Source organism: Manis pentadactyla, chromosome 1 (assembly GCF_030020395.1).
Source record: "Manis pentadactyla isolate mManPen7 chromosome 1, mManPen7.hap1, whole genome shotgun sequence".
NCBI classification, from domain to species: domain Eukaryota; kingdom Metazoa; phylum Chordata; class Mammalia; order Pholidota; family Manidae; genus Manis; species Manis pentadactyla.
The window spans coordinates 193,832,945-193,849,615 of record NC_080019.1 but is presented as its reverse complement, the minus strand read 5'-3'; the positions used below and the strand labels follow the sequence as shown (position 1 = coordinate 193,849,615).

The 16,671-nt window shown below is 55.7% G+C and overlaps 1 protein-coding gene across 1 annotated transcript in view; it reads right to left on the bottom strand.

Annotated features, from left to right (window-relative positions):
* UMODL1 (uromodulin like 1) overlaps positions 1-15,996 on the bottom strand; it is a 108,714-nt gene extending 92,718 nt beyond the window's left edge. The window contains 8 exon segments of the mRNA XM_057504873.1: positions 1,054-1,194; positions 2,789-2,975; positions 5,466-5,587; positions 6,416-6,577; positions 12,069-12,194; positions 12,197-12,232; positions 12,235-12,309; positions 15,599-15,996. Coding sequence (XP_057360856.1) covers positions 1,054-1,194; positions 2,789-2,975; positions 5,466-5,587; positions 6,416-6,577; positions 12,069-12,194; positions 12,197-12,232; positions 12,235-12,309; positions 15,599-15,974 — 1,225 coding nt within the window. The 5' untranslated portion in view covers positions 15,975-15,996.
* Positions 15,997-16,671: the final 675 nt, after the last annotated feature.

Here is a 16,671-nt window from a genome sequence, read left to right as displayed (position 1 = left end):
CTTCCATCTGCACACAAATGTGCTTTAGCGTCATGCACCTCCTGGGAGTCACCCCTCCTCCAGGTTCTGCTTGATTTCTCTGAGCCTCTTCAGAGTAAATGCCTATAAGGATTACCCCTTTCCACTCTTCTTTCTGCCTCACCCCATCCCCACAAACCTCCCCTCCCATTCCAGATAGTGGGGGTCCTCAGTCCCAGGCCCGGGCCTCTGCCCTGTCTCCCAGGAGGTCCACAGCTTCAGTGCCAGCTGGCTGCTGCTGACCCTGGGTTTGTGTGCACAGCCCTAACCTGCCACTGATCGTCTCAGTCAGCATTGTGGCATCTCCCCTCGATTCCTGTTCCACTCCGTTTCAACTGTCATTGCCAAAAATGACAATAACCCCAGTCTACCCAGCTCATCTAGAAACCCCCATCTGTTTATCATTCAAGCAGGACATCTGTGCACTGCCTTATTTCCTCTTCCTCTCCCACATCTAGTTCACCAGTAAGTCCCAAAGATTCTGTCTCCAGGGTGCTCCTGGCGTTCACCTCTCCCCATGGCCTCCGCCACCTAGATTCCAGCCCTCTGAGGCTCATCTTCACAGCACTTTTCAAAATACAGTTTCTTCTTTCTCCAAGCCAGTGGGTGGCAGGAACCCACCTGGAGCAGAGCTCAGCACTTCCTTCTCAGCATTTCCACCAGCACCGGCATGGCCTTTTGCCATCTGGGTTGACCTTACAATGCCAGGGACAGCCCAGGCTCTTCAAGGCCCCAGTGTGAGTATTAATCAAGCCCCTTCCACTCTCAAAAGGGTCCCCGTTAACAATAAATCATACAGGCATCCTGCTTGCACTCTGTGCCTGGTAGGCCCCTGGTGAGCTCTCTCCAGGAGCAAAGACTATGATCTGTTTGTACGTGTTGCCCCGAGCGGCAGCTGGCGCAGTGAACCGCACATCAACGAGCATTTGTTAAACCAAAGAACTGCAAGAACAGCCTATGCGATGGAGGGCGCTGGCCTGGAATGATGCCTTCAGCCACCCCTTCCCTGCCTGGGAGGGCCCTGCCACCACCCACCTTCACACATGCTGGGCAGCCTCCGGGGAGATGAGGTGGGCAACTCCAGGCAGCAGCTGCACTGGGATGAGCCCCGTGCGTTGGAGCACAGCTCTCCTCCGTAGCAGGCACTAAGTTCATCGAAGAAACATCTGTTTACATCTATTGAAAAGGAGAACGGGTGAGTTAAACCACCTGGTCATTCTCATCAGCCTCCACACCTGTGTCACACACACTAAAGAAGTGGCCTGGGCAGTGGGCCCTGCGATAACTTATGAAGCCCCATCTTCAGAAGCCCGCACGGCCCACTGGTCTCCTTCACCAGGGCAGCCGGCCCATGTCTCAGGGCACGCGGCTCGCTCACCTGGTGGCCAGGATGTGCAGGTGGGAGGCTACCATGGCCCAAGTTGCTGTGGGACCGTATCGAGTCTGAAGGGTGATGATGCAGTCCAAGCACCCTACCCAAGAATAAACCTTGTGGACAGGCAGTTTTCTGGACTGAGAAGGAGACCAGAGCGGCCCCAGGCAGCCAGGCCCAGTGACCATCCTAGCAAACAGAAACAGTCCTGCAGAACACCAGCTCAGACAAGGCCAGGACAAAGGCAGACAAAGCCAGGCCACTTCACCTTTATCCAAGCCAGACAGAAAAAGACCACCTGTCACCCACAAAATGCCAACCCCCCTCTTGGCCAAGATAAGTGACTATTAGTTATTTACCAATTATAGCTTATCTCCATGCTAGTTTTTGCCTGCCGCTAGATAACATTTACTGTGATACCCAGTCACAAAACTGACAGCGCCCCATTCAGATCAAAGTCATGCTCCTTAGACCCGCCCCCATGGCCTCTCTAACAGCCTCCTGCTGAGACACACCTCCCCTCGCTGCCTTGAGGAATAAACCAACGTGTGTCCCTCCGGGGTGCTCTGCAGTGTCTGGATGGAGGGCCATGGCAGAACAGGACACGCCCCTCCCTTACTGGCACTGCTCGGCCTGGTGTCAAGCACATCTGTGGATTTGGAAGGGAATCGGATGCAACCACTTTCGCTTTTGCAGGCTCCAGACCCTGCTGTCACTCTGTGTAACCTTTGAGTTCAGAGAAGCTTCACCAGCTGAGCAGCCATCTGCCCACCAGGGAACAGCAAACTGCAGCAGCCTCAGGCCGTGGGAGCCCAGCCCCTGGCTCAGCGCTGCCCCCGGCTACTGCCAGGCCGCAAGGGCACAGCTGAGCAGGGGAGACAGTGGCCACGTTGCCCACAGCCAAAAATGTGTCCTGTCTGGCCCTTTTCAGAAAGTTTGCTGACCCCTGACAGAGACCAAAATCAGAAGGAAGAAAAAGACAGACTAAGGAATGCCTTCCAGAAACAAGGCCACATCTGTGTGCTTCGCCATGCTCACCTCCGTACAGTTCTGCTGAGACAGCCTCCTAGGCACAGGGACGCCCCCCGGGAAGGTGGGTAAAGGCAGCAGGGAAATTTGGAAACCCAAGAACTGGAGAAACAAGTTATTCATGAGTTGTTGTGGGATTTGCTCGCCAGTGCCCGCTTGGCTGGCAGGAGAAGCCTGGGGGTGAGTGGGTGTGTGGGGGACAGGGAGAGCTGTTGGGGCAAAACATTCGCAAATCTTTGCCTCTGAACTTGGGGGTTAAACTTGGCTTGGGCAGAGTGAGCTAAACATGGGAAGACCACCCCTCACTGGCTGGACTCTCTGCTTCTGCTACGCCCCCTCCCCAAGGAGAGGACCAAGGGAGGGCACCACCTTGCACCCGGACGCTGATCACTTCATAGACGTGCTTCACAATGCCAGCCAACATCGCAGAGACGTTGGCGACAGGCACCAGCTGCGGCAGGCCCAGCAGCAGCCGCGACACGGTGGTCGAGGTGTCCCCACCAGCCGACTGCAGGTGATAAACAGTGGGGTCCAGAGGCTGCAAGGCACCTGTGACCTGTGAAGCCGGAGTCAGACTGTCACACAGTGGATGGCACTCCTGTCAGACAGGCAGGGAAGCTGAGGCTGGGGGAAGTCAACATTAACTGTACACATGCATGATTCAGCTCTGCAGGAAAGGACGTCTGTAATATTTTTATATTGGTCATTAGCCCAATAAAAGTCCTAGAAACCAGATTCTAAATACTTCTGCAACACCAGTTGTTAAGGGTTGCATTATGTTGTCACTCCCCCTCCCAAAAAAAAAAACTATGTTGAAGCCCTCACCCCCAGGACCTTAGAATGTGACCTCATTTGGAACTAGGGTTGTAGAGATGTAGTTAGTTAACATGAGGTCACTAGGGTGGGTCTTTGCCCAATATGACTGGTGTCCTTATACAAAGAAGACGTGTGGACACAGAGACAGACATGGATAGAAGGAAATGGTGTGAGTGGTGGGGGTGGGGAGGGGATGTTGGAGGGGATGTGGAGGAGACCACTGTCTACACGCCAAGGAGAAAGTCCTGTAATGGACCCATCCCTCCACTTCAATGTCAGGCTTCCGGCCTCCAGACAGAGAAAGAATGAATGTCGCATAAGCCCCCAGGCTGCGGTGCTTGGCTCAGCAGTCCCGGGAGGAAACACCAGCCAGCAGCAGGCCCCCAGCCCCCACGCTTGCAGTTGGTGACAGAATTAGATCTGGAATCAGAGAACTAGCTGTCAGACCATGATCTCATGTTGTACACATCTGATTTCTTTTCTAAGTTGAATGATCCCTTTTCTCATCTCACATACATTCTTCTTTGCTCCAGCCTAATATCTTAAAATCTCAAGATATAATTTGCCTTGAGAAGCCAGGCAAGTTGGGATGACCCCCTCCCTGCACCCCCACCCCCGGCAGAGCAGCATCACAAAACAGCCTCTGCCAACAGGCACCCAAGGCTCCGTGGGAAGCCAGAAAGGCAGTCTGGGGGCCCTGGAGTCCGTCTCCTCCTCGGCACCCTCGATACCCCTTCACAGCGGGAGACACAGCCCATAATTGAGGAGGCAGAACCAAATACCAGCCCTGGCCTCCTGGGAGCCCCACACCAGCCAGGAGCCCAGGAGGGCAGGCCCCCTCCCGCAGGGCGGCGGCGTCTGCCTGCAGAAACAAAACCTACACACATGAAGAGACAACAGATGACACAGGACAATAGTGTTTACAGTTCCACCACCATGACAACAACTAAACAGCTCTGAGGCTACGTGTATCAGCACCATGCAAGCTCTTCACATGCATGATGAACCTCACAGTCACTGTCTCAGACAGGATTCGTGTTAGTCCTATTTAATGGAGGAGGTAGCTATCGCAAAGACAGGCTAAGTAACTTGCCCAAAGTCACACAGCAGCTTTGGGACTGAATCCAAGCAATCTGGCTGCAGAGCTATGCTCTTACTGGCTAATGGGGCAGCCCAACCCCCTAATGAGCTAAGACAAGACAAAAATCACTTCTAGCTGGGGAAGATGGCAAGAATGACGTTCTGGACTATCTCCTGGCTGTCTTACTGTGTGGCCCAGGGCAAGGTGAGCATGTATGTCCTCTGTTCTGGGGCCACCGCAGCGCGCTGTCCTAAATGCAGAGGGACCCGACCCCAGGACTGACACCATGACCGCCAGCCCCACGTGGGACACATCCATGGGATGTGAAGGTCAGGCAGGACCAGCCACACAGTGTGTGGGGCCCAATGCAAAAGGAAAATGTGCGGCTCCTTGTTCAAAAAGTATTAAGCTTTTCAAGAGGTAACAGCAGGACCTCACGCTAAGTGTGGGGTGACTGCTCGGGTCACTTACCCCTGAGGCTGGCTGTGAGGTCAGATCACCACCTGGGAGAGCCAGCATATGGGACTGATGGATCCCCTGCCCACTGCTGGATCCCCGGACTGATGGTAACACCCAGCATGTGACATCATCCTGGTTGGAAAGCCATGCTGATGTGTCAGAGGTGTGAGCTGTCACAGCAGGGCCACCAGCAGCACCCCTCAAGGGGACAGGTGGCCATGTCTAGAAACACTTTCAGTTGCTGCACCTGGGCACATCCCTGGGGTCCTGTGGGTGGAGCCCGGGGTGCTGCGATGGCAGGAAGCCCCAAACGTCAGAAGGGCCAAAGTGGAGGACCACATCTGGAGGCCAGGCCCCGGCGCCCTACAGAACCTGGGGTCCAAGCAAGGTGGGTGAGGGTCTAGCCCTGGGACCAGGCTGTCTCCTCTGGGCCTTTGTTCAAGCAGCATGAGGGTGAAGGATTCAGGGTTTCACTCTACATTCCATATAGGGCGGGGCTTACAACGCAACCTGCACACCTTCGTGCATGTACCAAATTGTGTGGAAATCATACCTCGTTAGAGCTGGTTTTTAATTAGGAATTCTCATTTGTTTAAGAATCAGTCATTCGGAGGTCACTCATGGAACTCCCCCAGACCTGTGTCCACCCCATGCCCACACCTGCAGCCGCCCAGTGGCTCCCCCACCTACCACGGAGTGCAGAAGCCGCATGTGGTTCAGGAGCCAGGGGTCCACCTGCTGGAGTTCCTTGAAGTCCATTTTCACCAGGACAGTCAAATTGTACCAGAAACCCTCCGGGTTCCCCTGTGGAGCTGCCCAAGGACACAGACTGATGGGTCATAGGCCGCCACTAGGGGCGGCTTGGACACTTCCCCCACCTCTTATGTTATACACATAATCCTAACACACTCTACAATAGATTATTGTATATAATGGATACTAGATAAGACTGTACATAATACATGATATTTAACATATATCCTATAATACATATAGCAAAATAGCACAATTAATGTATATTATATGTAACAATGTTATTAATTTAAACTATACTTATATAGTATATACTATTATTAATACTATAATGAATTATAATATATATTGCACATGACATGTATTTATTATTTACACATATTCCCCTCACTCTGAGCCTCCACCAGCCCATTCTCCTAGAGGCAGCCCATGGTCAAGGGCAGAACTTCCCAGACCAGGCATGCATGCAGTGAGGGCTGGGCCATGGACCTGCCAAACTCTGTGAGAGTGATTTCAGTTCCCTGAGGCGCTTCACAAGCAGCTAGCTTTACCTCCTCCCACCATGACAGTTCAGCATCCAACCAGCACCACCCAGAGCACCTAGGGATTCCCCAGGTAAACTTGGGAAATCCGGGTCCCTGCTCCCCTCCTCAGAGCACCTGTGAGCACCTTCTTCCCCTGAGATTTTGGCGGCCAATTTTGACAAACACATTGCCTAGGAGTGGAATGTGCTGTGCTGGGCACACGGCTGCAGGCTCCTGGTAAAACCGGGGCTGCTGTTTCTGGAAACCCACTCCTTCCCAACCTTCACCCAGATCAGAGCCTGGGCCCCATCCCCTGCTCAGCTGCCTAACTGCAGACCTGCTTTTCTGAGCCCTCAGACCTACCTCCAGGAGTGGGTGCCACACAGCGGTGGCCCCCTGATGAGGGGCAGCACTTCTGAAGTCCGGGACAATCGGGGTCCAGGGTGCAGGGCAAGGTGGATGCTTCCAGCCCCGCTGCAGGGCAGGCCCCAGGTCTTGAAGCAAACTCCCAGGACGGATTCAGGGCTGGGGGAGAGTGATTAGCAATAACAATGTTAGCAACAGCATCATTGAGCACTGAGCAGGCACTCCTCCGAGGTGCTTCCTGGCGCTGGATTCCATCTGCATTTCTTGGAGGACACAGGGTGGCCAGCTCAACGGCTATATCCTGGGCTGGAAAGCACCTCACCACATCCTGCAGAGCAGCCATGGAGGGCTGTTGCTCTGACTTTAATGTAGTCTGACCATCTTTCCTAGAAGAAGGGCAGTTTCAGGTGGGGTTCTGGGTGTCCCCTCTCCTCTAGGCCTTAGGAGACCACGTGCAGGGGCACCACCACCCCATTAGAGGACTCCCTGGTGCTCTGGGTCCCGATGGCTCACTCATTCACTCCCTCACTCATTCATTCATATTTATTGAGTACCTACTATGTGCCAGGCATGGTGCGAGATGCCCAGGACCCAGCAAGGTACCAGAGGCAAAGTCCCTGGCTTCAGGATACATAAATTCCAGTGAACAGAGGCCAGGGCCCAAGAAGACCTATAGAAGGTGAGATGGGAGGAGAGCCTCAGTGAAGAAAAAGCAGGGCCCGGGGCAGGTGGGCAGGGCAGGCTGTCCTGGAGAGGTGCCTCTGCAGAGGCTGGGGGAGCAGAGAGTGCCCCTGCGGACTTCAGGAGTCCACGGGACCTCCCAAAGGACAGGAGGAACCCAGCAGACCCTTGCTGTGCTGAGGTGAGGGCCCTGGGGGGCTGAGGCAGTCCAGGGGTGAAGGGAACACCACTGGTGCCTGCCTAGATCCTCCGAGTGCTCTGATTAGCTGTGTGTCCCTGTCTCCCGTGGCCTCAGGTGGCCATCGGGGCTGGAGCTGCCTCTCGCCGTGTGTAAAGCCCCAGGTGCCTGGGGTTTGACCAGCCACTGGCCTACTCTGCACCCAGTGTTGTTACAATCCTTCCTCTGTGCCTTCCCTCGCCCTGGGGGAAATGTGACACTGAGCGGCCATGTGTGCCCTGGCTGCCGGGAGGGTGGTGGCACCCAGCTGAGAGCCACCGTGATGGTCCAGGTGACAGCTAGTGGTGGCAGGGCCAGGGTGATGGGTGGTGGCAGCGAGAAGTCTCAGATCCTGGGTGCCTTTAGTGAGGAGCACCCACAGGATGGCCTGACAGATGGGGTGGGCTTGTAGAAGACAGAGAAACTCCAAGAAGCCTCCAGGGCTTCGGGTCTAGGCATCACCTGGCTCCAGTCCCGGACTGGGGATACCTGCCAGAAGAACGGTCTCAGGTGGAGCCCGAGGTTGCCACACAGATGTGAGGCCTGGCATGCCTACTGGACATGCCCTTGGTGACGCGGCACACCCCCCGCTGGCCAGCTCTGGGTGTCGGCTGAGGCCAACCACAGGGCTTGGGGCCACACAACTCCAGGGGCCCCTGTGCACAGTGATTTCCATGTGAGCCTGCCTCCCAACACGGCTCTAGGCCGTCAGTGCAGAAGTGCTGGCAGCCAGCGGCAATGAGGACACGTGGCCAGACATGGCTGGAGTCACCATGCGAGACCCAGGGCCCCGGCCCAAACCTCAGCCACAGCTACGGGGACATGGGCTGGTTTTTGAAGAAAAGGGTGTTAGAGATCTGAGAAAGGGACAGACATATCTGAGAATCTGAGCCCTCCAGTGGGGGTTGGCTAGGAGTCCAGGTGCTGATATTTAGGGTGATAGAAAATCACAAAGAGGAAGGAGAGAGAACCTGAACCCAGGAGGCTGGCTGAGCCGCTCATGGACGCTCATGGTGCTCAGCAGACAGCCAGACATGGTGGAGGCTGCCCGGACCCTGCCTGGGGGACCCTGCAGGCAGCAGGGTAACCATCCGGAGAGCCTACATGTCGGCCTGCCCAGAGGTGGAGCCGGGCCAGGACGGAGGGGAGCCAGGAGCAAACCCAACCCCAAGCCTAAGGAGGCTGTGGAGGAGGGAGAGACCACAGGGATGCACCTGAGGGAGGGCCAGTGAGCCCGCGGCCTGCTGCCAGCCGCCCCGGGGGAGGCACCCTGCCCACCCACCCCTGGTGCTTCTCACGCCCATTCATGTAAAGCTCTGTGCCCCACAGGCTATTTAAAAGTGCAGTTCCAGGCCCCTCAAACTCCAGGAAAGCTGGACAAGACCAACTGACACCCACACTCTAGAAACACCCCCAGTAGGGAGGAAGATGACTAAAAAAATGAAAGCATTAGAGAGAAAAGTGAGACTGAAGTAGAGCAGGGTTGGCGGGGCCAGGAGGGGGTCGGAGTCACAGTCATGCTCCCGTGTTGGTTCTGCAGTCGGGACAATGCACCACCCTGTTCTGGACACTAGGTGAGGAAACTGGGAGCTCTCTCTGCCAGCTTTGCAACTTGCCTGTAAATCTAAAACTATCCTGGATTAAGAGGTTTGTTTAAATTAAAGAAAATCAGGCACCAAGAAAAACTGGCTTCCAAAAATGGTTGTCTGAGCACAAGCATTTTTGAGTTCAAGTTTATCTTCATTTGGGTGCTGCCGGGAATCCCCCTCCGAACCTTGGGGCTGGCTGGCCGGCTTATTAGAGCCCAAGAGAACAGTCACTGATCCCAGCTTGGTAGAAAGTCGAAAATCTGCTTCTCTTTCTACTAACTCAACACAAACAATGGAGCAGGACTGCCCAGTGCCTGGCAACCTGAGGTTAGTCACGGTTGGACGAGACGCCAGGAAATTTGTCCGAGTGACGGCTCTGAAGCCTTCAGGGCCTAAGCTCTCATCCGCCACCACCTCTGTCCTCAGAGGCCCCCTTCCCCAGAGGGGCCTTGGTCCTCAGCCTGTGGGGCCACAAAGTTTGGGGTGCCTCCGATCCAGTGAGGTGCTGGGCTTGCCCCACGACAGAGGGCTTGCCAAGGTGACGGCCCACAGAGGAGACGGGCTTTGCGGAAAGCAGGGAGGTCAGTGCAGTTGGTGCACATCAGCTAAGATGCCCAGCCCAGCTCCTGGACTCATCCTGAGTGAATAATCCAATGGTGCCCAGCGGTGTTTATACCGGGCGGTACTCATCCTGGTGTTATTTATAACATTGAAACACTGGCAACATCTAGCTCTGAAGCGGTAGGAGATGGCTTAGCAAGCGCTCATACCTCCATGTGGCCGTTAAATCATGCTGCAGAATAGCATTCACTGGCACGAAAGATGTTCCCGGTTAATCACCAAGCGGTACAAGCGTGCTGCAGACCTCCACCAGGCTGCCCATGCTTCTGTGGAATGTCTGCCCCGAATGAGCACAAGAAAACGCTACAGCGGCCGCTTCCACGCATCTCCCTTTGTTCTTTTCTGTTTGTTTCTGGGTTTTCTGTGTGGCTCCTGTGTTTGTTTTTGTAATTATATTAAAAATACATTTAAATAAAACAGTGTATGACTTGTTGGAGTCCACTGAGACAGTGGGAAAGTCGTCTAGACTGAGAGGGATGTCAGAGGCGCTGTCACTTCCGTTTCAGGATGATGGGTGGCTGGGAGTGAGGGCCGACGGCCCACACACTGGACTGCACAGAGGCCTGCACCAAGGGAAGGCAGGAGGGGAGTCCTCCTGTGCTCCCCAAGGTCTCAGGCTTTCCCCAAGGCTTTGGCCCTGCCTCACTCTGTGCAGATCGCCCAGCATCTCGGGGTCACTTGTTGATCTCAAACTTCCCTTCTGAAGAGCCAGCCCGTCACAAGGCACCTCCCAACAAGCTTTGATCAAACACTCAAGCTTTGATCTTGGGAGCCCAGCAACCCTGGATAAGGTGCGCGGTCTCACGCCAGCCACGCCTGGGCACCCAGCAGGACAAGGCCGCTCTCGGTGCCCTCCCCCACCCGGCCCCTTCTCAAACGCGGCAGACTGGATCTGATGGGTCCGGGAGACCCAGGCCCAGGTTTGTGCCATCTTGGTCAAGCTGCCTGCCTGCCACAAGTTGTGTCCCAGTCGGCAGAACAGGGGTGCACCTGTCTGTCAGTGACCAGGGCTCTCCCTCGGTGGCCTGTCACAAAGGACGCACTCGGGAAGGCCCTCCCCCTCCTTCCTTGGGTCCTTCCTTGTTGCAGTGTGTCCCCCACCACGCCCCCACCCTCCCGACACCAGCCACACCATTACTGGCAGTCCCCGGAGCAGCCTGACCCCGACACTCTCTAACCAGAGTGTTCTGGCCCTGTCCCCACCCGGTGAGGTCCTAATGAAAGGTGCTAACGCTCTAACAGTGAGGCTGACATCCCCTGAGAGGCATTTCCTGGCAGCTGGCCGGTCTGTTGGAGGGAAGAAAGATGAGCAGCAGGTGTCTGGGAGGGCACGCCCACCCTTGCTGCCTTCTCTCCCGTGGGAACTGGCCGCTCAGCTGCAGCCCCTACAGAAAGGCATGGGTGCAACTGGCATGACTCTGGTCTTTGGGGGTGACTCCATGAGTCCCCACAACAGCCAGCAGGTAGGAAAATGTGACCTTCTCGGGGAAAGATGGATAGAACAGAGTGTCACCCGCCTTCTGCCCCCATGTCCTGACCCTCCTGCCCAGGCTGTGTGCCCTGAGGCCTTCCTAACAGTGGGGCTCAGGCTCTCCAAGAAGAGAGGTGCCCTCAGGACAGGGGCGGCAATTAATCTGGCCGCCCCTTTGTATATGTGGCCCTTGGGGTCAGGGAAAGTGGAAGGGAGCTGGTGTCGGCACAGGAAGGACTCAGACCCAGCACCTGGGCAGGCCTGCGGGGGGAGAGCCACTCCCCGCCAGTGCCCTTTGGGAACATAGGGAATCCACAGCAGGCACCTGGGCTCAGCTGCGGCATCGGGTTTCTATCGGTGGTGGTGGCCTTGGTGACAGTAGTGTCGTCTTAGCACTCAACCCTGAGCTGCCAGGCCATCTCTGTACCTGGCCCTGGCAGAACCACAGCAGCCTCCCTGGTAACCACCCCAGATGTCTTCCAAACCACACCAAGGAAGTAAGAAGACTTGGGGGCCCCTGGGACTGAGGGCTCCAAGCAGACCCAATCCCTTTCACACATTGTTCAGAGTAGGATTTTGTTTGAAGAAAGCATTCCAGTACAGCTTTTAAAAAGAAAAGCTTGGCTGCCAATATGGAAGAGATTGCAATGTGGCTCTCAAAGTCAGCTGCGTGTTAGAAGCTCCAGGAGCTTTAAACAGTTCCCAGCGCTGCAGCTGTGCCCCAGACCAGCTGCCTCACCATCTCTGAGGGCAGGTCCCAGGCAGCGGCGTGTGGAAGGCTGCCCGGGGGCCTTTGGTGTGTGGTCAGGTCTGAGAGCCCTGCCCCAGAACAGAGCTTCTCAGAGCAGGTGCCCCGGCCCGCAGCGTCAGCTGGGAGCTTGCACTCCCCCGACCCACTGGATTGCAATCTAAGGCTGGGGCCAGTGCGCTGTGCTTGGAGACGCCCCTGATGCTCACTCAGGGCTGAGAATCCGTGTTCAGGGCTGGTGGGTGTGAACACTGAACCCCCCGAGACCCATCAGGAGGCCCAGGGACAGGGCAGCAAGGAGCCCCCACCCACCACCGACTCACGCAGGACACAGTAGAGACCCAGCTGCTCGCAGCCCTCACAGCACTCAGCCATGTTCCTGGACTCAGAGACCTGCACCGCCAGGTACTGGGTCCTGTAAACAGTCCTGCGGCAGTGTCTGCCCGGGTGCAGCCACCACAGGGTGCATAGGTCAGGTGGGATGTCAGGTGGTCTCCACTTTCTGGACCGCTCGAGTCACGCTGTGGTCACATAGCCAGTAGCTCAGCAAGGACAGGCCTTTGTCTACAAGTGGGGAGAGACCAGACCAAATCCATAGAGCGGCTCTCCACAAGCCCTCCACTTCCACAAAAGCAAGGGAGGCAAGACCCCCAGTCCTGGAAGACCCCTCAGTATGGCCATCGTGCGCCATGAAGCCGGTCAAACACTGAGGAATGAAGTGTCGACAGTGGCCTGCATGCCAAGAAGTCCCCCTGACTGCAGAGCTCAGACATGCCCAGGCCCCACCCTTGCCTCCTGAAGCCCGGAGGTCTGGCAGTGTGCGGAGGGGACACAGAAGGACCCGACATCTGCGGCTCGCATCTGTCCTCTGCTCTGTGCTGGCTGATTGCACAGGCTGGAGGGTCCTGTGCACACCTGCATCTGCTGAGCCCCTGGTGAAATGAGCACGCACCAGTTCCCTCCGTAAGTACACACTGAGTGCCCACTGCATGCCGAGTACCGATGGCACTGGCACTCTTTAGTGGCATGAGATGGAAGATAAACAAATATCTCAAGCACATGCAAGAAACTCACAGATGGTGAAGTTCAGTCCACCTGTCACTGTTGTCAGTGACATGATGAGATAAGGGCATGGCGTCCCCCTGTAGGACACACTGGGCAGGCCTATGCAAGCCCTATACATGCACTACCTTCACCAGCACTGTGCCTCTTGGTTGTGACCACTGCCCATCTGCCCAGGGCCCTCTGTTGCCCCCTGTGTCAGGGCCTGTTGTGGGCTAGATTAGGTCCCCTCCTGATCCTCACCAAATTCCTATGTTGAAGTCCTAGCCCCCAGTACCTCAGAATGTGACCTGTTCGGAGATGGGTTTTTGCAACAAAACTACGATGGGGTGACACTTATCTAATGGCTGCTGTCTTTATAAAAAGGAATATTTGGACACAGAGACAGGTGTACAATCAGGCAGACGCCATGTGAGAATGGAGGCAGAGATTGGGGGAATGAGTCTACAAGCCAAGGAACCCCAAAGATTCTCCCTCATAGCTCAGGAGGAACCAGCCCTGCTGACACCTTGATTGCAGACGTCAGCCTCCAGACTGAGCCAATAAATGTGCTTAAGCCCTCAGCCCCTGGTTCTTTGTCAATGAGCCCTTGGGAGCTAGAGCTGGGCTGTGGGTGCCCCTCAGCAGCCGGCCCAGGATGCACTGCACCCGTGGGCTCTCAGTACAGGGTGGACAAATGGTCTGCATACACTTCACATTGTCACATACGCAGCCTCTGAGCTCTAAGCAATATGAGACTCCAGCCAGTGGGTAGGCAGTCAGTGTTAGAGTGTACAGCCCTCAGCGTGAAGCTGGATTTCTGGGAAGGAACCCAGAGGGGGCAGAAGAGGTAACCTTCCCCCTGACACCAGGACAGCATGCTGGAGGCTCCCTGCTTTGGCCTCAGCACCCCACAAGCGTGCAGAATGCAAGATTCATGGGGCTGGGGTCCCCTAGGCAGAAACTACCCAGCTGCCAAGCCCAGGCTGATGGGAGAGGCAGTACCTCCCTCTGGTGCCGAGTCCCACCACCTAGACAGACCCCACTCATGGCAATGAGCCCGGACCGCCTCTCTGGGGGATGGCCACCTCCCAGTCACCCCAGCAGTGGCAGGGCCTCTGGGATGGAGACAGCCTCTGCCCACCTTCACAGTGGGGTGGGTGGGTTACGGGAAGCTTTGGGCAGGAATGGGAGCCTATGTGGGGTGGTGCAGGAGAAATCGGCTTCCGAGGCCAGGGCAGCTTGGCCCAGAGCTTAGATGTGACCTGGATGAGGGCCTGGAGAGGGTGGCCACAGAGGATGAGGTCAGTAGTTGAGCGACAGTGCTGGACAAGACAGAGGTGAAGGCTGCCTGCTCCGAGAACACAGCAGGTGGGCCCAGATTCTGTTTTCCATTTTAACCCAAGAAGAGTTGTGAAGCAGTAATGAAGGTAACACTTCCCTGTCTCTAGAGGGCCATTGGCTCCATCTATCAGGCCAAGGTCCCAGCTGATCATTAGCAGAGCACCCCTGCACACGCACACACACACACACACACACACACACGCATTAACCTCCTCTGAAATTGCACTTGCAATGTTTGTTTTTGTTTGTTTTTCATTCTACTGGAGGCCACCGAGATCCCTCCAAGCCAGGCTTTTGGCCAAGCCCAGAGTAGAAACCTTTTAGCAGACCCTGCCATTTCATCAATCCTTTCTAGAGCCACCAGCATGGTAACTGGGGGTCCTGGGTTCTCGTCCCAGAGGTGGGAAACCTTAGTGCCCTGCGTGGGCAGCAGTCTGGAGTCAGAAGACCCACGTTTCACCAGCTTCACAACCCCCACCTCCTGTCCTCCGGGTGCCCCAGCCATGCTGGCTGTGCCCTGGGGCTGTAGGGGGATCAAGTGAATCAGGTCTGTAAAAGCAGCACCTGGCACATAAGAGCAAGTTGATGAGCAGCCCAGACACAGCCCCTGCTCTGCTCCTTCGCCCCACACGCACAGCAGGGGCTCATGAGCCACCTCCTAAGACCACCTCTCGCTTTGCGATGTTCCCAGTCATTTTTTGACTGACTGTGTGGCTTACATGTTACTCACTCCCCAGGAAAATCAAGTGAAAAAAAGTCACAAACCAAAACCCTGCCTATGGGTGAAAAAACTTGACACTAGTACAAAACTGAAGTTGATCACAGGCACAGAATGGGTCTCTATGAATTCCCAAGTGAATGAGACAGAATTTAAGAAGAAAATGATTTAAAAGATTTGCAATCGCAATTCTCTGAAATCTGGAGCTTCAGAAATGTAACATGTTTTCAGCAGGAGCCGCTTGCCTCAGAAAGGCTTTGGACCGATGCTGGCTCGGCCCCTCACTCCACTATCAGCCACTTTATCCTCATTTACCAAAGACAAAAGCAGGGCCGGCAGCAGCCACAGTGGAGAGAAGCTGGAAGTGGGAGCCCACTTCATGACCCTGCCTGCCTGGGAGGGGAAAGCACGGTCAATGGCTGGGGTCACCTGGTGCAAATTCTGCCTCCACTGGCTGTGTGGCCTTGCACGAGTCCCTGACCACTCTGGGCCCCCGCCCCATCTGCAGGTTGAGACCGTAATCCACCAAGGCTCGGGAGGCCACACCTCGGAGGCTCCAGGATTGCACTGTTCTCAGTGGCTTGCAGACCTGCAGCAGAGGCACACACACCACCTCTCCTGTGGTTATTAGAAAGTTTGGCCAGAAGGAGCAGACGCCAGCTCTCTAGGCAGGACACTGTCCTCACCAGACCTGCTCCCGGAGAGCCCCTGCTCCTCCCGTGTCACCCGCACCCAGCCCGGACCCCTCACCTGTGAAGCCACTGGCCTGGCTCATGCCCACGGCACTGACCAGAGCCAGCAGGGCTAGCCCGAGGGTCCGGAGCATAGTCGGCCGGCAGCAGTGTGGCTCTGGGCCTCTCCGGAGTGTCAGCACAGAGGGGCCCAGGCCTCCTGGGTCCAGAAGAAGGGCCCTTCTGCTCCTGGTGCCAAGGACAGTGGCTGTGGCTGCAGAGGGCACGCTGGCAGGGAGTGGCCCCTTATGCCTGCTCGTTAATGCCTGCCGCTGCCACAGCAGGGTCCCTCGGGGCACCTGTATGTCACAGCCCATTCTCGCTCCAGGCAGATGGCATCTTTCAGGAAAGCTGAGTACCCAGCTATCACACAGCATCGCTGTGTCCCATCTCATGGTTGCTCAGAAAACACATTTCAGCCCCAAATCTGATTCCCTCCATCACCTGCAAAGTATTCTCTTACCTTATTGTTGGAAGCTGGCAGGAGAAAACAGCACCCAATCAAAGTGGTTCATCAGAAAAGCATCCTTCATACAATGGGACAAAACAGATCAAAGGCATAAAAATGTTGGTGCACTTAACCCAGTGACTTCTTCCTGAGGACTGGCCCGAGGGCCACAAGCTGCAGTCTCAGAAACGGTCATTACCAATCAGGGTCTAAACTGGAAAGGCATCAAAGTGAGCCACTGGGGAGACCGGGGAAAGCACTACAGGGCGTCTGGCCGTGACACCACACGGATGTTGACAGGCTCTCTGTGAAGACTTCCTGGAGCATGAAGACTGCTTCACAACGTGGGGTCAGGCAGTGCCTCATATGAGACAACGAGCCTGCACGACATACAGAAGTGGGCACAACCCAGAAAGGGCCGAGGAATAAAGGGAAACACTGGGGGTGGACTGGGTGGCAGCTACCTGTGCTTTATTTCAGCAGCATCACATTGTATGTGAAAAGGATTTTAAAATTTCACTCCAGATACTTCCTAGGTGACGCTGCCTTCTTTTTCCTCGGTTGGGGTGCCTTCCAGGGCTTGCTAAAGAAAGCTGAAGCACAATTTTAACACTGGGTGATGATCTTACTAGTCCTACCAAGAA